At 43.4% G+C, this 20,558-nt stretch overlaps 1 protein-coding gene and 1 long non-coding RNA gene across 14 annotated transcripts in view; one reads left to right on the plus strand and one right to left on the minus strand.

The window, feature by feature from the left end:
• The first annotated feature begins 5,350 nt into the window (after window positions 1-5,350).
• LOC121011135 (uncharacterized) overlaps window positions 5,351-20,558 on the plus strand; it is a 56,670-nt gene continuing 41,462 nt past the window's right edge. For both annotated transcript variants that reach the window (XR_005781506.1, XR_005781507.1), the window contains exons 1-2: window positions 5,351-5,531; window positions 16,012-16,147. This is a non-coding gene — a long non-coding RNA (uncharacterized LOC121011135). The remainder of the gene's footprint in view (window positions 5,532-16,011; window positions 16,148-20,558) is intronic.
• Window positions 10,573-20,558, minus strand: part of KIF9 (kinesin family member 9) — a 55,690-nt gene continuing 45,704 nt past the window's right edge. For all 12 annotated transcript variants that reach the window (XM_040445180.1, XM_040445176.1, XM_040445174.1 and 9 more), the window contains one exon: window positions 10,573-10,879. In XM_040445180.1, the coding sequence (XP_040301114.1) occupies window positions 10,829-10,879 (51 nt within the window). In that variant the 3' untranslated portion in view covers window positions 10,573-10,828. The remainder of the gene's footprint in view (window positions 10,880-20,558) is intronic.

The following is a 20,558-nucleotide window of genomic DNA, read 5'->3' on the forward strand; positions in this document are numbered from 1 at the left end:
TGGTCCCACTCCGGGGAAGATGCTAAAATTGGTGTGTATGCAATGGAAGCTGAGTATCTTGTTACCTTAAAAACAAGTTACACTGCTCCATAGCCACAGTTCTAGATCCAAGGCCAAAGGATGGTATGATGGGACACTATTAGAAATAAAAATACGTAGGGACGCCTGGGTGGGTCAGTCGGTAGAGTGTCCGACTTTGGCTCAGGTCATGATCTCACAGCTCGTGAGTTCGAGCCCCATGTCGGGCTCTGTGCTGACAGCTCGGAGCCTGCAGCCTGCTTCAGATTCTGTGCCTCCCTCTCTCTCTGCCCCAACCCACTCGCATTCTGTCTCTTTCTCTCTCAAAAATAAATTTAAAAAATCAAAAAAATTTAAAAGATAAAAATAAAAATACATAGGGGTGCTTGGGTGGCTCAATCTGTTGAGCGTCCGACTCTTGACTTCAGCTCAGGTCATGATCTCACAGTTCTTGAGTTCGAGCCCTGTGTTGGGGTCTGCGCTGACAGTACAGATCCTGCTTGGGATTCTCTCTATCCCTCTCTCTTCCCCTCCCCCACTGTCTCTCTCTCTTCTCTCTAAATAAACGAAAAAAATAAAAATGCAAAAGTGGCAATGATACACCTAATATTCACTAAGCATCCTCTTCAAGCAGAGCAAAAACTCTGTAGTCTGTGTGTTTACCTCAAAGAAATGGTATCCTCACCCTGGTCTCAAGTCCAGGAATCAAAGAGGTGAGAAATCTTTATTTACCCAATTACTATTCGGGAAGAAGGAAACTTTAGTAATTTGAGGACATCACTGTCAGCTGAACCCCTTACTGCAGAACCTGTGGACATAAATCTGGCTCCTCCACTCACCTTTGCTGAAAGCTGTGTATAACAAAATTCATCTGAGTAAAGCTGAGCATCTCACTGGCTTTCTTCATTGATTCATGAATTAGCAGCAGTCCATTCAGCAAGTAGAAAGGCATTCAAAAGGAGCTGTGCAAAATGGGAGGCTTTTGTAGAGGGGCTGGGAAGGAAGTTTACTAACAAAGAGTGGATTATCTCAGACAACGTTTCTTTTCTTTCTTTTAAGTTTATTTGTTTATTTTGAGAGAGACTGTGTAAGCTGGGGACAGGCAGAGAGAGAGAGAGGGAGAGAGAGAGAACCCCAAGCAGGCTCAGTGCTGTCAGCTCAGAGCCCAATGCAGGGCTCCATCTCATGAACCATGACATTGTGAGCCAAAATCAAGTCAGACACTTAACTGACTGAGCCACTCAGGTGCCTCTCAGACAAGGTTTCTTTGGTGGGGAGGGTGTCTCATGCAGATGACTTCACTGGTGCTGACCAGGTAATCCCAGATCAACTGGTTAAAGGTCACCTTCCTGGAAGTCACTGAAACTGCAATTCCATCTTGGTTTGCTGTGGGGGCAAGTGACTCTGTTTTTGGTCTGTTGTTCTTTTTTGAACAATGTGAATGTCTTTTTAGTATCTCCGAAGTACACATAGCAGTTGAGCAGCCAAAGCTGCTTGGAAATTCCAATGTCCATAAGTATTAAAATGTTGAATTTTTGAAATTTGGTTACTAAAATAAAATAATTATGATTATTATATAGTATAATTAAAATAATTGTATAATAATTTTAAAATAAAATAATAATTAAAATCTGCATTTGAACAAAATGTGTTTATAGTAGAACTCTGGTATACACAATTAAAAGTGTTAAGGTATTGCCAAATTTGTATCCAAAATGTAGGTACTAATGTATATAGTATGTACCAATATGTATATTTTAAGGCTCTGGAAATACACTGCCTAAGAGTCCTCCAGAAAACATAAGCCAACTGATTTTCTCCTAACACTGAAGAATAATGCCCATTTATCTGTTAAAGGAGAATTTTTCAAAGAAGTTGTAATCATGATTATCCTACAGATATAAAATGAACATGTGTCAAAGATTTTTTTTAACTCCTTAATTAATGAGGGCACCGCTAACATGTTATAGCTAGTTCAAAGGAGAATATAACCCTTCCTCCTATCCAACCATCTTTCCACCCATCCATCCATCCATCCATCTACCCATTCATTAATCTACTCCAGTCGTTCTTTTTTTTTTTTTTTAAATTTTTTTCAACGTTTATTTATTTTTGGGACAGAGAGAGACAGAGCATGAACAGGGGAGGGGCAGAGAGAGGGAGACACAGAATCGGAAACAGGCTCCAGGCTCTGAGCCATCAGCCCAGAGCCTGACGCGGGGCTCGAACTCACAGACCGCGAGATCGCGACCTGGCCGAAGCCGGACACTTAACCGACTGCGCCACCCAGGCGCCCCTACTCCAGTCGTTCTTAAACCAGGGCAGTTCTGTCCCCAGAGAACATTTGGAAATGTCTAAAGACATTTTGGGCTGTATAACTGGGGGATGTTTCTGGCATCTTGTGGATAATGGTCGGAGATGCTGATAAACATCCTACAACACACAGGATCTCCTCCAACAAATAATTGACCTAAAATGTCAGTAGAGCCAAGATTGAGAATCCCTCATATGTCCCCATCCAACAACCTACCCACCCATACACCCACACCCATCTATTTTTTTAAGTATTATTTATTATTTATTTTTTTGAGAGAGAGGGAGAGCACGAATCCCAAGCAGGCTCTGCACTGTCAGCACAGAGCTCAACACAGGGTTCAAACTCATGGAAACTGTGAGATCATGACCTGAGTCAAAACCAAGAGTCACATGCTTAACCGACTGAACCACCCAGGTGCCCCACACACCCATCTATTTCAATGTTTATGGAACACCTGTCACAATGTCTCTCAGTCTTGACTGCAAATCAGAGTCACCTGTGCACATATACAACCTACACGTGCCCAGGTATTCCCTTTGAGTATTTGGATTTTTATAATCAGAAATTATGGAAGTTTGTGAATTGAAAGTTAATCAGCAGAGAAGCTTCTATGCTTGTTCCTAAGATAGTATATGATATTAAATAATTGCTAAGATTAACAAAAAAATTTATCACCATATTCATCAGGGAATATATCAAAGGTGAAAAACAAATAAATGTCCAGTACTCCTTCTACCAGAGTAGTCTCAACTGAATGTACACATTAGAAACACTTCGGGGCTTTTAAAAAATACTGACGCCCAGATCCCAGAGGCTCTGATTTAATTGGTCTAGGATGTGCCTTAGGCATCAGGATTTTATAAAAGCACCCTAGATAATTATATTGTGCAACCAGGGGTAAGAACAGCTGTGTCATGGGGGACCTGGGTGGCTCAGTTGGTTAAGTGTCCTGACTCTTGATTTCAGATCAGGTCAAGGTCTCACGGTTCATGGTATCAAGCCCTACGTCAGGATCTGTGCTGACAGAGTGGAGCCTGCTTGAGTATCTCTGACTCCCTCTTTCTCTGCCCCTTCCTCACTTTCTAAACAAACAAACAAACAAACAAACAAACATTTAAAAAAAAGAACAGCTGCATCCGAACTCAAAGAAATGCACTTCTCTTTTTCTTTATTGGCTAATTTTTTTTGGCATGTTTGTAACAGGTTTTTTCTTTTTCAATTTAGAGTCTAATCTTAAAATAATGTTTGAGTTAATCTGCATCCTCTTTGTCCTTGGATTCTTGGCTTGCTTTATTTTGTGTGTGTGGGATTGACCTAGAATCACAGGCCCCCAGAATTGTAGGATTGCCGACCATCAAGGGAAGGGCTCTTAAGTCATTTTCTGCTTCTGGAGCTTTTCAAGAAAGTGGCATTGGCAGAAGACCACGAGGTCTGTTCCAGGAGCTAATTATACATCTTTACTAATATTAGAATACTCAAACAGATGGTAACAAAATTTAGGTGAAAAGATTTAAAGGAATGGAAACACCTAAATACCATTAGATGTTCCTCTCACTAACATCCAGGCTTGTGCTGCAGAAGACCTGGTTTCGTGTCAGGTTTGAGAAAAGTGACGTCTCAGGTCCAAAATCTTTCTTAGCTTTGGACACCATTGCTGCTGCCACCACCATGTTTTTCTGTAGCTCTGGGGCTTTTTAATGTTCTTCCTAGATGTCAAAACTCCCATTCTTTTCTAAGGCCCCCACCCCAACAGAAGGGAATCTTACCTTATGCAGCTTTCTGCCATTCTGGGGGAACAGGAATAATAACAGATATTTATGGAAGGCTTTAGGCATTGTGAAGTCTTCATAGACTTTATCTCCCATGATCCTTTTAGCGTCCCTGTAGTGGAGAGGGCAGTGATAGCTGCTGCCTCCTTTTTACAGATGTAGAGACTGAGACTCAGAGAAGTGTGCCCAAGGTCCCAGACGCTGAGTGGCAGCATCTGGACTTGCAGTTCTCAGATCCAGTGTTACTTTCTCGTACACCTGGCCACATGTGTGGCCCCACACGTTCTCTCGTTCAACTTGCCCACTTTCTGCAGAAGGCCAGGGCACCGGCCCATAGTAAATCATCCCCAAATTTAAGAATAGTACTTGTCTACTCCACACACACACACACACACACACATACACACACACACACACACACACACACACACACACACACAACCCCAGCTTCGTAATGCCTTTTATAGCTTTTCTGGCTCGAACAGATTGTCCTTCAAGCAACTTGTAACAGGAAAATCCCACCTGTGTTCAGAAATCCATCTCTCACAAGCCACTTAAGTCATCAAATCACACTGTCGTGTCTGGCCTCGAGGGAAGCCCCTTCCCTATGTGTAAGACCCCCTTTTTCCTTCTAGCCTTTGCGGATACGTTTCTGCAAACAGGGTGCCTCTCCCTTTATTGTTGGAAAGCTGAGCTGGCAGAAGTGTCTGTCATCTGCTCGTAGACAGATTGTTTTTATTAAAATATTATTTATAAATTAGATATTTTCGTTAATAATAGCAATTCATATTTAATAAATTAAAATTTCAAAAGGGAAAAACATCACTTCTAGTTTCATCCGGAAACAACCATTGACCTTTCAACATTTTAGTCTTTTTTTATTCAAATATAAATGTATCTATGTATTGGATATGTGAATTAGCTTTTTCACACCTGCTTTTACAGAATCACAGAATTTAAATTTAGAAGGAACTCAGAGGCCTCAAAGTCCTGTCTTCCTGGTTTAAGGATTCCTTTCACGTGGACCTTCACTGGGGCTGCTCAGACATGACTTGCATCCTCCAGGGACTGGGGGCCCAGTTTGCACCAAGACCATCCATTCTGGGTTTAGAAACTTCATCTTGTTTTTTCCTCCTGAGGGGACAGAAAATCCACTACCCCCACCCCTGTCCCACAGCCCGCTTTGGACTTCACTTCTCAGATTGAATATCTTTAATTTCTGTGACTATCCCTTACTTGACAGTGTTTTCAGAGCCCTTCGTGATGCTGGTCACCCTCCACTGGGCAGTCTGTCCAGCTAAAACCCTGCCTCCAGCCCCCAACGTGAAGTTCCAAGTGCAGCCTGGCTGACGTGGTATACAGTGGGACGACTACTTCCCTAACTCTAGATGCCTGATCTCCAGTAACACCACCCACGATGACACCAGGTATATTTTTAGCAACTACTTCTCTCTACTGTCAGCTTTTGGATTGGTCTTTAAAGGCCATCAGAATCAGGGTTAATTAAAGAAAGATAATGCCAGTCTCAATGCTGCCTTTTCAAATTCAAAATCCATTTTGGGGAGTGGAAACGGAGCCCAACGTTTGGGGGGGGGTGTATGTTTGTACGTTCACCATTTATCAGACATAATGCTGGGCACATTCATATCCTTCTTTTGTACTTGGTTGAGGCCCAGCTGTGCGCTAGACATACATGGTGCCAGGATTATTAATCATTGTTTTACACATGAAAAAAGGCTGGGAAATTGGACACCTTGACCCAGGTTCCATGCCAGTAAGATATGGAGTCCCAGTTTAACTTGTATGTCTTGGCCCAAAGCCTGTGCTCTACCCCTATAATGTATTGCCTCAGATACGTGCAGCCTGCTATCAAGAGTCAAGTCCAGGGGTGCCTGGGTGGCTCAGTAGGTTGAGCGTCCGACTTCAGCTCAGGTCATGATCTTGAAGTTCATGAGTTTGAGCCCTGCATCAGGCTCTGTGCTGATGGCTCAGAACCTGGAGCCTGCTTTGGATTCTGTGTCTCCCTCTCTCTCTTCCCCTCCCCCACTCACGATCTGTCTCTCTCTTTCTCTCTCAAAAATAAACATTAAAAAAAAAAAAAAAGTCAAGTCCAGAGTGAGACTCCCCAGGCCCAGCTGATGGGGGCCGTGGGTGGGGGGCGGTGAGTGGATTAGTACCTCCATACGATGCCAGGGACACAACAACAGAGGTGTCTGAGCCCTCCAGGTTACAGATTGTGGAGGACATGGAAGGACTACCCGGAGTTCTTTATCCTATCTTGAATCTCTGCACTTCTGAAGGAAACTTGGGTGCTATAATGGTCCAATCTTATCCTTTTCATTATACTTTTATAACATAGATCATTAAAAATTCTATCATTAATTACTTTAATGATTTTGTCATATTATTTCACTAAAAATCCCACGATACATAGCAACCATCTTTTTTCCCCCTTTGGTTCCATTCATCTGTGTGTGAATTTGTACTTTTATTGGGGAGTCCCAGGAAATAGTGGAGAACCTGTCTCAGAGTTGTCCCACCAAGGGAGAGGAGGTAAGGGTGCTCATCTACCAACTCACTGGTTGAGTTGCTCCTAAATGTGTTAACTCTCTGGCATTCGGGCCCACTTTGCAGCAAATAAGTACCTATGGTTGAGAAAGCCTTAATGTAAAAAGCTACAGATGCTTTCGGTGGGAACCTACTAGCAGGAATGGCAAGTGCATGGGGTTATGATCAAGGCATGGCAGTATCTGCTACAGAAGGTGACATTTAAGCAAAGACTTGAAGGAAGTGAGAGAGTGAGCCATGTGGACATCTGGGAGAATATTTCAGGCAGAGGAAAACAGCCAGTAAGTACAAAGGTCCTGAGGCAGGAGCTCCCGGGCATGTCTGAAGAACAGTAAGGAGGCCCACATAGCTGGAGCATAGTGAGCAAGGGGGAGAAGAGAGAAGAGAGTGAAGTCATAGGAGACAAAATCATGTAGGGCCTTCGAGTTGCTTTGAGGAATTGGGTTTCACTCTGGGAGAAACAGGAACCATGTGACGTTTGAAAAGATGTGTCACGTGGTCTAACTTCTATTTCAAAAGGATCAACCAGGCAGCTGTTCTGGAAATGGACTACATTAGAGCAGGGGAGGAAGCAAGGACATAGGAAGTTGCTGCAATATCCAGGCAAGAGATGACAATGGCTTAGGTCAGAACAGGGGCAGTAGAAGTAGGAAGTGGTCAAAATTTTTTTTTAAATTTTTTTTTCCAACGTTTATTTATTTTTAGGACAGAGAGACAGAGCATGAACGGGGGAGGGGCAGAGAGAGAGGGAGACAGAGAATCGGAAACAGGCTCCAGGCTCTGAGCCATCAGCCCAGGGCCTGACGCGGGGCTCGAACTCCCAGACCGCGAGATCGTGACCTGGCTGAAGTCGGACGCTTAACCGACTGCGCCACCCAGGCGCCCCAAATTTTTAATGTAGTAGGAAGGTAAAGTCCATTGGATCGCTTGACGGATTTGATATGGGGTGTTGGGGGGAAGAGAAGTATAAAACTACTAAGGATTTAGCCTGAGCAATTGGGCTGAGATTAGGGAGACTTTGGGTGGGGCATATCTGGGGGACAATTAGGCATTTAGTTTTAAGCATGGTGATTTGTAGATGTCTTAACAGACATTCAAATGGAGATGCCACGTTAACAGGTTTGGAGCTCAGGAGAGCAGTCTAGTCTAGATATAGAAGATGGATAATTGGCTATGAACGCTGGATGAGCTCACTAAGAGAGTCATCTCCTTGGGATCGCCTCCAAATCTGTGATTACCTGTATCCTGGCACTTCTCATGCTGTCTACCATGTCTCTTATCCACACATTCAATCTTCTCTCTCTTCATCCCACTATGCTACATTCCAGGCAGTTTCTTCAGATCAAACATCCAGGTCAGCAATTCTCTCTTTTGCTGTTTCTAGTCTGTCATTTAAACTTTTAGAACTACAGTTTTTCATTCCCACAGGTTTCACTTTAAAAAAAACTGTGCTCTATTTTGATAGCCTTTATCATATCGATTCCTACTTTTGTCTTTGTTTAAAACATATATGTTGTATAATCTTTATTCAATAATTTGTTATCTGAAGTTCTTAAAATCTGACCATGCTCTCATTATGCCTCCACTATGACAGTCTGTTTCCACACGCACATGTGCATGCACGTGTGTGTGTCTAATCTTTGGAGCTCATGTTTATGAGGGTCTTGTAGGAGTGTTGTGTGGCTCAGTAAGGGCATGTACAGATTTTTTTTTTTTTTTTTTTTTTTTTTTTTAATACTCTGCTGGGTGTTTTATCCTTGGGCTAAGTTTTTTTTTAATTTTTTAATGTTTTTATTTATTTTTGAGAAAGAGAGAGACAGACAGAACATGATCGGGGGAGGGGCAGAGAGAGAGAGGGAGACACAGAATCTGAAGCAGGCTCCAGGCTCTGAGCCATCAGCACAGAGCCCGATGTGGGGCTTGAACTCACAAGCTGTGAGATCATGACCCGTGTCAAAGTCAGACGCTGAACCAACTGAGCCACGCAAGCGCCCCTCTCTGGGCTAATTTCTACACTAATTCCTCAGGCTAGGGGTTCCTGGACACAGTGTAAATCTGAATCCCAAACCTGTGCATGGTTGCAAATTCTCTCAGGACCTGTTTCCCCTCATCTCTAGAAACTTTTCCCCCAAAAGCGGGGGAACTTTTTCTAGCTTACCTCTTTATGAAGGATGAAGCCTTCAAGGTGCCAGCTTTATGCCCAAGGTCCCACTTCCAACTTCCTATGGGGCATGGCCAGAGCCTTATTTCTCACACTTATGTGGACATTCACACTCAAGGCCAACAATCCACGCACACCCCTTCCTACCCCTAGCAGCCACAGCCAGTTCCCATGCTGACCACTTGGGTTTTCAGTTCTCCAGCTCCTGGCAGTTCTCTGTCTCTTCCTGCAAATTTAGCTTTGCATTGAAAAGAATTTCTACTTGAGCCAGCATTTCTGTTTGTAGCAGGAGTATTTTCAGGTTATCTTATCTGTCCCATGTTGGAACTGGAAGTCCCCTCAGGGATGATTTTGGTGGTCAGATTAGCTCAGCAGAAACTATTTTCTAGAACAACAGGCCCATTTGAGTGGACGTGATGCCCCCTAGCTCCCTGTCATGTTGGAAGCATCTGCTCCCGTGAGGAGTTTGTGGAGGGTGATCTGCCAGGCACCATCCTGGCTTATTTCTCTGGCTCTGCCCACACTGATGATTACTTGGTTCACTTTGTGCCACAGAGGCCTTTGTCGTAATGAATTGAGCTAGAGACCAATGTGCCCAGCTGCCATGACAGAGGCCTAGCTCGCCCTGGCCAGCAGGCCCCAGGACTGGCTGTCTAGAAATCCTATGGAGCGACGTCCAGTAGGGCCATGCCATTGCAGCCAGTGGCAGAAAATGAAGGGAAGGGGGACCAGTAATGCCACAAACAGCTGCTTCCTATGGCCCCCAAAAGATGATGTACCCCATTTGCTATGGCCTATTTCCTGAGATGCCCTAAAGACCTGGGAACCCCAAACAAGTCCCGGTAAGAGCAGGGGAAGCCAAGAAAGGAAAGAATCAGGTGCAGCCCGAGGCCTGCGCTAGCTGGGAGGGCAGGCAGAGCCTGGGCAGACTCGTCTATTTGGCCACAATCAAAGGAGACATGAGGACTGACCAGTAGGGCTGTGTGCACACCATTAGTGCCGATCAGTGACAGTCCCCATGTGTGTCATCCAGGGTGAGGGAACGGGGGCACTTCAAAGCCTCTCTGTGAAGCCTCGGTGTAGTAGGAGCCTCTGAAAGCTGTTTTAGGACCATTATGTATCAGTCAGTGAAAGTGAAAGGGGCTGAAGAGGAAGAGGGCAGAGACCTCACGGATGCCTTTCTACTTTCTCTGTTCCACAAACCCCCATCCATCTGCTCACTGCTGGGCTGAAGGACAGGGTCACCGAGTGTTTGAATGGACTGATGCCATCCAGTTCAACCTTCTATCTGGTACAGGTTCTGCAACCTTCTTGCCAGACAGCCTCCCACTGTGGGGCTCTTGCTGCTAACTTCAGGTAGGGCTGTGCTCATTTTAAGCCTCTTCTTATTCTGAGATAAAAATCTGCCTTTCAGCCATTTCCACCTAGACCCATTCCTCTGCTGGTTGCTGAGGAAGAAGGGCCTCCCGCTTTCACTGGCTCAGGAACACAGAGAGGATGTCCCAAGAGAACCTACAGTCTGACAGGGACTGAGAGAACCAGGGCTCCTCAGAACTAGCTCCCCCCAAGAATGCCCATCCAAGGAAGGAAAGAGGGTGACCAGTGGGACAAAGGCATGCCAGAGGAAGGTGGCTGAGCTACTTTTTCCCTTTCTTACCGGAGACTCGGTTCTGACCCCACCTGTGCCTAGGGAAGCATCCTCCTGGACGGGAAATAAAATCAGGCTCTTGAGTGAGCACTGAACGTCCAAGCTAGAAAATTATTTTATCCTGTCCCTGCATATAAAACAGTGAATTGAAACCAAAAGTGGTCTGTGAAGATGAGTGTCCTGTGAAGGATGTTCCTGTTGGGAGGCAGGCCATTGTGAGTCCTCTGGGCTGGGCTCCAGCATTGGAGCAGGCTGTCTGGAACTCTGGGCAAGGGGTTTGGCAGCCCCACTCCAGAGCAGCAGGAGTTACTGGGGGTCTTGTCCTTGAAGGCACTGGCGATGAATCCCTATTTTCTGTGTGCCTGCTGGAGGCCCATCATGGTTTTCAAGTAATTGTGCTGGACACAGAAAGGGGGAGAAAACAGGAATTGATTAGCAGGTATGGAATTAAGAACCAGAAGCCATGCCGCTTACACCCACCCCACCATTCATCCTGCAAACATCACATTCTGGGAACAAGGATGCCCACTGACCAGCCCCAATTCTGTTGAGAAATAATGTTCCATTCATCCCCTTTCATATTTTCATCCTAAAGAAAGTGTGTAAAACTGTTTTAAAATGGTGTGGCAGGCATGTTTAAAAGGAGATGTGTATGCTTCAAAGGCCCACTTGAAAGTTTCTGGCAAGAATTAGGTTCAAAAAGAAAAGAAGAGGGTTCTGTCTCCACAGGGGTGGGCATACATGTATTCCAAAGGGCCCTCCCTCTGCAAACCAGATTGATGTTCACAAATTCTTCCCTTTTAATGCAGTTCTAGGCCCTCAGAAAGCAGGTGGGAAAGGTACACTGAAACAGAAACAGTGGGCAGTAAGCAAGCAAGTCCTAAAACCAACTTGAAATGTAGGTATGAATCCTCGATCCTCCACAATGTGGGAACGGAAACTGAAGCTCCCGTATTCAGCCAGAATTCTTTTCTACCCCCAATGTTTTTATTGTGGCAAAATACCTACCTTACATAAAAATTTCCCATTTTAACCATTAAATTTTTTAAATTATTATTTTAGAGAGAGGGTGCGTGCACAAGTGGGAGAGGGGGAGAGGGAGAAGGAGAGAGAATCTTAGGTAGGCTCCATGCTCAGTGTGGAGCCTGATGTGGGGCTCGATCCCCTGACCTGGGATCATGACCTGAGCCAGAACCAAGAGTCAGATGCCCAACGAACTGGGCCCCCCCATCTTAACCATTTTTAAGTGTACAGTTTGTTGATGTACTGATAATGTGCAACCACCACTATCACCCATCTCCATATGTCTTTTCATCTGGCAAAACTGAAATTCCATACCAATTAAACACTCACTCCTCATTCCCCTACCCCCGAGACCCTACCAACCACCATTCTATTTACTGTCTCTATGATTCTGGCTACTCCAAGCACCTCATGTGAATGGAATCGTATAGCTAATTTGCCTTTTTGTGACTGGCTTATTTCACTTAGTGGCTGGACTATTTTAGATTCCCGCCAATAGCACACACACAACAGTTCCAATTATTCCACATCCTCACCAATACTTGTTATTTTGTTGTTGTTGTTGTTTTGTTTTGTTTGTTTTGTTTTTTCTGGATCATTGCCATCCTAATGGGTATAAGGAGGTATCTTGTAGTTTTAATTTGCCTTTTCCTGATGATTTGTGACGTTGAGCATCTTTTCATACACTTACCGTCCATCTGTATATTGTCTTTTGAGAAATGTCTACTCTTTGCCCATTTTTTAGTTTTAAAGTTCTCTAGAGGGGGGCCTGGGTGGCTCAGCTGGCTAAGCATCCAACTTCGGCTCGGGTTGGATCTTAGAGTTTATGGGTTTGAGCCTGTGTCAGCATAGAGCCTGGAGTCTGCTTCAGATTCTGTCTCCCTCTCTCTCTGCCCCTCTCCCATTTGCACTCTATCTCTGTCTTTCAAAAATAAACATTAAAAAATTAAAAAAAAAGAAGTTCTCTATATATTCAGGATATTAATCCCTTATCAAGTTGGAATTTTTGAAGGGGAGTTAAAACGGCCCTGGGTTGGCAATGCCCTGTGGCTAACTGCAAAATCAAGTGCAAATGCCATCAGGGGGAAAGAATGCACTTATGCACTCATGACCCCTACACCTTCAGTTCAATCAAACATGAACTTATCTCACACACACACACACACACACACACACACACACACACACAGATAAAAGCCACCATAAGAGAAATTTAGCAAAATGGAAAACATTTTGACCTTGAAAAATCTGATCCTGTGTACTTTACGTATAAAAATATATATGAAAAGTTTAAATAAATATTAAGATGGAATGGCTCAAGTATAACATTTACATATCAAGTTTCTGTGTTGGCATGTCTTTTTCTTTCCTTCCTTCTTCTTTCTTTCCTTCCTTCTTTCCTTTCTTTCCTTCCTTCTTTCCTTTCTCTCTTCTCTTCCCCCCCTCCCCCCTCCCCTCCCTTCCCCTCCCCTCCCCTTGCCTCCTCTCCTCTCATAGGTTCCACACTGGGCTTAAACTCATGACCCTGAGATAAAGACCTGAGCTGAGATCAAGAGCCAGGTGTTTAACTGACTGAGTCATCCAGGCGCCCCATGTGGGCACATCTTAAACATAAAAATTGTCCAATGCAGAGTTCTCCTAGAGATTGAGGGATGGTGGGAGAATATAATACTGACCTATAGAAATGCAGGATTCCCCTGTTGAATGATTTAGAATTTAAATGTTTATCTGAGACTTTGGAAGTAAAGACAACACAAGGTTATGGGGCACCTGGGTGGCTCAATCTGTTATGCTTCCAACTCTTGGTTTTGGCTCAGATCATGATCTCATGGTTTGTGAATTCGATCCCTACATTGAGCTCTGCATTGACAGCACAGAGCCTACTTGGGAATCTCTCTCTCTCTCTCTCTCTCTCTCTCTCTCTCTCTCTCCCTGTCCCTCCCCTGTGCACACGCACTTACCTCTCTCTCAAAAAATAAATAAATAAGCATTAAAAAAAAAAAGAAAAAGGAAGGTTTGCCTGTAATGTCAAGAGAGAAATTCATGGTGGTAGCCATGCAAATCACTTTGGTCCATCTTTTCTGTGATCTTGAAATAATTTATGCCAGTCAAAACAAGTTCACAACAATTTACAATAAGGAATAAAATTTTGGAAGCTCTTTTCTCAAAGCCAAAGACCTTTTGGTCCTCTTATTCAATATATATGATGACTTTAACCAATTGATCAAAATTAACCTCACCAATAAGGGGACAAAGCAACATCTTGTGCCTCTTGTTACAGACTGAATGTTTATACCACCTCAAAACACATTTGTTTATCGCCACTATAATGGTATTTAGAGGTGGGAAATTTTGGGAGGTAATTAGGTTTAGATGAAATCATGAGGGTAGAGCTCTCATGATGGTTTAGTGTCCTTATAAAAAGAGGAAGAGTGAGAAGACTCTCTCTACACAAATATATGTCTAGGAAAAGGCCATGTGAGCACACAGCAAAAAGATGGCTGCTTACAAACCAGGAAGAAGGCCCTCACCAAGAAGCAAATCTGCCAGCACCTTGATCTTGGTCTTCCCAGCCTCCAGAACCATAAGAAAGAAATGTCTGTTGTTTAAGACACTCGTGTATGGCATTTTGTTATAGCATCCCAGGCTGAATAAGACATGTCCTAATATGATGTACATGAAGAACATGACATCATTCCTGTGGTATTTCTGCCCAGAATGCAGAACTTGAACTTAAATCACAAGAAAACATCAGACAAACCTAAACTGAGGGACATTCAACCAAATAACTGGCCTGTACTCTTCAAAAATATCAAAATCATGGGGCGCCTGGGTGGCTCAGTTGGTTGGGCGTCTGACTTTGGCTCAGGTCATGATCTTGCAGTCTGTGAGTTCAAGCCCCATGTCAGGCTCTGCGCTGACAGCTCAGAGCCTGGAGTCTGCTTCAGATTCTGTCTCTATCTCTCTTTGCCCCTCCCCTGCTCTCACTGTGTCTCTCTCTCTCAAAAATAAAATAAAAACATAAAAAAAAATGTTTTTAAAAATCAAAATCACGAAACACAAGGAAAGACCCAGGAATTGTTCTAGATTAAAGGATACATGGCACCTAAATGTGATGTGTAATCCTAGACTTGATCCTGGCCAGGGTGTGAGAGGAAAACAACTATAAAGGACACCATTAGGTCAACTGTCGAAAGTTACATATGGACCTTGGGTAAAATAATATTGTTGCATCATTGTTAATTTTCCTGATTTCAATTACTATATCATGATTATGTAGGAGAATGTACTTGCTCTTTTTTTTTTTTTTAAGTGTTTATTTTTCAGAGAGAGAGAGACAGAGCGTGAGTGGGGGAGGGGCAGAGAGCAAGGGAGACACAGAATCTGAAGCAGGTTTCAGGCTCTGAGCTGTCAGCACAGAGCCCAACGAAGGGCTCGAACTCACAGACCGTGAGATCATGACCTGAGTGAAGTCGGACACTTAACTGCCTGAGCCACCCAGGCACCCTGAGAAGGTACTTGTTCTTAAAAAGTAAGCACTGAAATATTTAGGAGTAAAAAACCAAGAGAATGACATGTTCTAAAATTCACTGTGGTTATGGTTGCATTAACTGTGGATATATGAAAAAACCACTGGTTGTATACTATAAATGGGCGAATTGTATGGTATTTAAATTATATCTCAAAGGTTTTTTTTTAATGGTTATTTATTTATTTATTTATTTATTTATTTGAGAGAGAAAGAGAGAGAGTGTCAGCAGGGGAGGGGCAGAGAGAGAGAGAGAGAGAGAGAGAGAGAGAGAGAATCTCAAGCAGGCCTTGAGCCATCAATAGGAAATCTTATGTGGTGTTCAACCCCACATACCACAAGATTGTGACCTGAGCCAAAATCAAGAGTCAGACACTCAAGTGAATAAGCCACCCAGATGACCCCCTTTGTTTCTTTTTATTTTTATTCTCTCTTTTAGGGTTATGATTAGATGTATGTTAGACTTTCTCATTATGTCCTGTGTATCTCCTAAAGTCTGTCATTTCTTCTAGCCTCTCACCTCTCTATGCTGTAATTTGGGTAATTTTGTTACATTCCTATTTCAGTTTATTAATGCCCTCTTCAGCTGTGTCTAGTCAGCCATATCTAAAAACTGTACTTGGTTTTTCTTCAAATCTGCTTGGTCATTTTTAATAAACTCTTATTTCATGCCCTTTAAAAAAAGGATAAGGCTCCAATATCCTTTCGTGATAAAAATACTCAGTGAACTAGGTACAGAAGAGAGCTTTTTCACCCTGATAGAAGAAAGGTTCTAAGAATAAACTTCAAAGTGTGCTACTCAGAGTGTGTTCCCTGGACCAGCCACATCAGCATCATCTGGGAGCTTATCAGAAATGCAGAATCTCAGGCTCCACCCCAGGGCTGCTGCATCAGACTCTATTCTAACAGTCTGGTGATTCATGTGTACTGCGCGGAGTGAGAAGTTCTGCTATAAGGCTCTTCTTTTTTATTTTCTAGGAAAACCCCATAGCCAACATTATAGTTAATGGTGAAGGAATGAACACCTTCCCCCTAAGGTCAGGAACAAGACAAAGATGGCGACTTTCATCTCTTATTTCAACATCATACTAGAGGTTCCAGCCAGGCAAAGCAGGTGAGAAAAAGATATAAAAGGCATTGGATTGGAAAGAAAGAAGTACAACTATTTGTATTTGTATATGACATGATCTCCTATATAGAGATAATCCTAAGGAATCCACTAAAGAACTATTAAAATTAATAAATTAGTTTAGCAAGGTGGTAGAATACCACATCATTATACAAAAATTGGGGGCACCTGGGTGGCCAAGTCAGTTAAGTGTCCAACTTCGGCTTAAGTGTCTGACTTCGGCTGAGGTAATGATCTCACGGTTTGTGAGTTTGAGCCCTGTGTTGGGCTCTGTGCTGATCTGTGCTGACAGCTGGGAGCCTGGAGCCTGCCTCGGATTCTGTGTCTCCCTCTCTCTCTGCCCCTCCCCTGATCACGCTTTCTCTCTCTCTCTCAAAAAAACATTAAAAAAAATTTTTTTTTTTAGAAAAAAAATCAATTGTATTTCTATACACATGCAATGAACAATCCAAAAGTGAAATTTAAAATACAATTCAATTCATAATAGGGGTGCCTGGTGGCTCAGTTGGTTAAGTGTCCAACTCTTGGTTTCAGCTCAGGTCATGATCTCACAGTTTGTGAGTTCAAGTCCTGATTCAGGCTCTGCACTGACAGTGCAGACAAGGGATTCTCTGTCTCCCTCTCTCTGTCCCTCCCCCGGTCTCTCACTCTCTCTCAAAAATAAATAAATATTTTAATAAACAAAATTCCATTCATAATAGCATCAAAAAGAATAAAATACTTAGGGGCACCTGGGTAGCTCAGTCAGTTAAGCATCTGACTTCGGCTCAGGTCATGATCTCACGGTTTGTGAGTTCGAGCCCCGCATTGGGCTCTGTGCTGACAGCTTGGAGCCTGGAGCCTGCTTCGGATTCTGTGTCTCCTTCTCTCTCTGCCCCTCCCCAACTTGTGCTCTGTCTCTCTATGTCTCTCAAAAAATAAATAAATGTAAAAAAAAATTTTTTTAAAAGAATAAAATACTTAGGAATAAACTTTTTTTAAAAAAGTACAAAACTTATACTCTGAAAAGTACAATTATACTGGAAGAAATTAAAGACCTAAATAAATAGAAAGATAGCCTATGTTCATAGATTTGAAGACAATATTAAGATGTCAATATTCCCCAAAGCAACTGATAGATTCAACACAACCCCTATCCCAGCTGGCTTCTTTGCATAAACTGACAAGCTGGTCTGAAAATTTGTTTGGAAATACAAGGAACCCAGAATAGTCAAAACAGTCTTAAAAAAGAACAAAGATGGAGAATTTCTACTTTGTAATTTCAAAACTAACTACAAATCTACAGCAACCAACACAGTATAGTACTGGCATAATGACATACAGATCAATGGGATAGACCTGAGAGTCCAAAAATTAAAACCTCACATTTCTGGTCAATTGAATTTCAACAAGGGTAATAAGATAATTCAAAAAAGAATGAATTTTTTTCAACAATTGGCACTGGGAAAACTGGATATCCACCTGCAAGAGAATAAAGTTGGACCCCTGCCTCATACCACGTGCCCCCTCCACTGAGCCCAGCAGGGGCAGGCCTCTTTATGGCCAAAGCAGGAAATCCCTACATGGTGGTCACAGTCAAATGATCTTTGAGGCTGGGCTATCTAGGCCTACTTGCCCCTACTCAATTCTCTCCCAAATGCTCTGGGAGAGCCCTGCCTCCCCACAGAGAGATCTTCACCGAGTGAGCTCTTTGGAGTCAGGTAGTGGGGTCAAGGGGGACAGCTTGGCCAGGGTCTCCTTCCCCAGCCAAAGTGGTTGTGTTCCAGCAAACTTTTTCAGAGAGGCAGGGCTCTGTCCACTGATCTGGGCATCCCTCCAGGGGCCAGGGTTAATAAAGCTTGATGATCACAGCACAAAGCTAAATGGCTAAATTTAGCTCCCATCCTCTCTTCTGCTGAGGGAATTGGACCAGGCAGCTGGAGTGGGCAGGGGAACCTGCTCCAAACCACCACTAATTAGGCCAGGAATATACATTTAACCCAAGAAGAGTCATCTAGGCTTTCCCTCTGGAGAGACACAAAGTAAGTAGTCAGGTGATATACTGGACATTGGAGCTGGGAAGTCTTAGAAAATAGCCAGACTGGGGGCAAAGACTGGGGCTAAAATCGAGAAGTGAGTGGGAAGAACAGATAGGGGAAGGAGTAGACCTCAGGAAGAAGCTCAGGGACAGAGAGAGGCCTGGAGGGAGAGGAGCCGGAGGCTGTTTCCTGCAGATGAGCTCTGTGGCCTGCTACTCAAAGTGTGATCTCGGACGAGCAGCATGGGCATCATCTGAGCCTTATTAGAAATGTGGAATCTCAGGCTCCACCCTAGACATGCTACGTCTGAATCTGCAATCTAACAAGTCAGTACAGATGTCAGCTTAACTATAAGTGTAAAGAGAATGAATTCAATAAGGAGAGGACTTAATTATGACACAAAATCCAGAAGCCAAGTAAGAAAAGACTAATACACTTGATTTCATAAAAATCAACAGAATAACTACAAAAAAATAGATAAAGACAAATGACAAACAGGGAAAAATATTTTCAATTCATATCATAAAGAGCCAATCTCCCCAGTATATCAAGACTTCCCACAAATTAATAAGAATAAAGACCAATATACAATAGAAAAATAGGGGCGCCTGGGTGGCTCAGTCGGTTAAGTATCTGACTTTGGCTCAGGTCATATCATGGTTCATGAGTTTGAGCCCCTCATTGGGCTGTGTGCTGACAGCTCTCAGCCTGGAGCCTACTTCAGATTCTGTGTCTCCTTCTCTCTCTCTGCCCCTCCCTCACCTCTCTCTCTCTCTCTCTCTCTCTCTCTCAAAAATTAAAAAAAAATAGGCAAAAATATGAACAGGCAATTTATAGGAAAAGAAAATAAAATGGCCCTTAAATATATGAGGAGAAGCTCAACTTCACTCATAATAAGAGAAATGTAAAATAGAATACCCGAGAGACCATTTTTCACCTTTTAGACTGGAAAAAAAAAACAAAAAGCAGGATAATACATCTTGTAGTGAGGCTGTGGGGGTACAGATGGGTCCAGCTCTAGGCAGGCAATTTGGCACCGTCCATTAAAAGTACACATGTCCTCTTCTCTAAAGAAGACATCCGGATGGCCAACAGGCACATGAAAAGATGTTCAACGTCGCTCTTTATCAGGGAAATACAAACCAAAACCACACTCAGATATCACCTCACGCCAGTCAGAGTGGCCAAAATGAACAAATCAGGAGACTATAGATGCTGGAGAGGATGTGGAGAAATGTGAACCCTCTTGCACTGTTGGTGGGAATGCAAATTGGTGTAGCCGCTCTGGAAAGCAGTGTGGAGGTTCCTCAGAAAATTAAAAATAGACCTACCCTATGACCCAGCAATAGCACTGCTAGGAATTTACCCAAGGGATACAGGAGTACTGATGCATAGGGGCACTTGTACCCCAATGTTTATAGCAGCACTCTCAACAATAGCCAAATTGTGGAAAGAGCCTAAATGTCCATCAATTGATGAATGGATAAAGAAATTGTGGTTTATATACACAATGGAATACTACGTGCAATGAGAAAGAATGAAATATGGCCTTTTGTAGCAACGTGGATGGAACTGGAGAGTGTGATGCTAAGTGAAATAAGCCATACAGAGAAAGACAGATACCATATGGTTTCACTCTTATGTGGATCTTGAGAAACTTAACAGAAGCCCATGGGGGAAGGGAAGGGAAAAAAAAAAAAAAAAGAGGTTAGAGTGGGAGAGAGCCAAAGCATAAGAGACTGTTAAAAACTGAGAACAAACTGAGGGTTGATGGGGGGTGGGAGGGAGGGGAGGGTGGGTGAAGGGTATTGAGGAGGGCACCTTTTGGGATGAGCACTGGGTGTTGTATGGAAACCAATTGGACGGGGCGCCTGGGTGGCGCAGTCGGTTAAGCGTCCGACTTCAACCAGGTCACGATCTCGCGGTCCGTGAGTTCGAGCCCCGCGTCAGGCTCTGGGCTGATGGCTCAGAGCCTGGAGCCTGTTTCCGATTCTGTGTCTCCCTCTCTCTCTGCCCCTCCCCCGTTCATGCTCTGTCTCTCTCTGTCCCAAAAATAAATAAACGTTGGAAACCAATTTGACAATAAATTTCATATATTGAAAAAAAAAAAAAAAGTACACATGTCCTGGGGCGCCTGGGTGGCTCAGTTGGTTAAGCGGCCGACTTCAGCTCAGGTCATGATCTCAGGGTTTGTGAGTTCGAGCCCCACGTCAGGATCAGTGCTGACAGCTCAGAGGCTGGAGCCTGTTTCAGAATCTGTGTCTCCCTCTCTCTGACCCTCCCCTGTTGATGCTCTGTCTCTCTCTGTCTCAAAAATAAATCAACGTTAAAAAATAATAATAATAAAAAAAAAAAGTACACATGTCCTAGGGTACCTG

The sequence above is a fragment of the Herpailurus yagouaroundi genome, unplaced genomic scaffold (genome assembly GCF_014898765.1).
Source record: "Herpailurus yagouaroundi ecotype Mexico unplaced genomic scaffold, PumYag 193, whole genome shotgun sequence".
In the NCBI taxonomy this organism is placed as follows: Eukaryota; Metazoa; Chordata; class Mammalia; order Carnivora; family Felidae; genus Herpailurus; species Herpailurus yagouaroundi.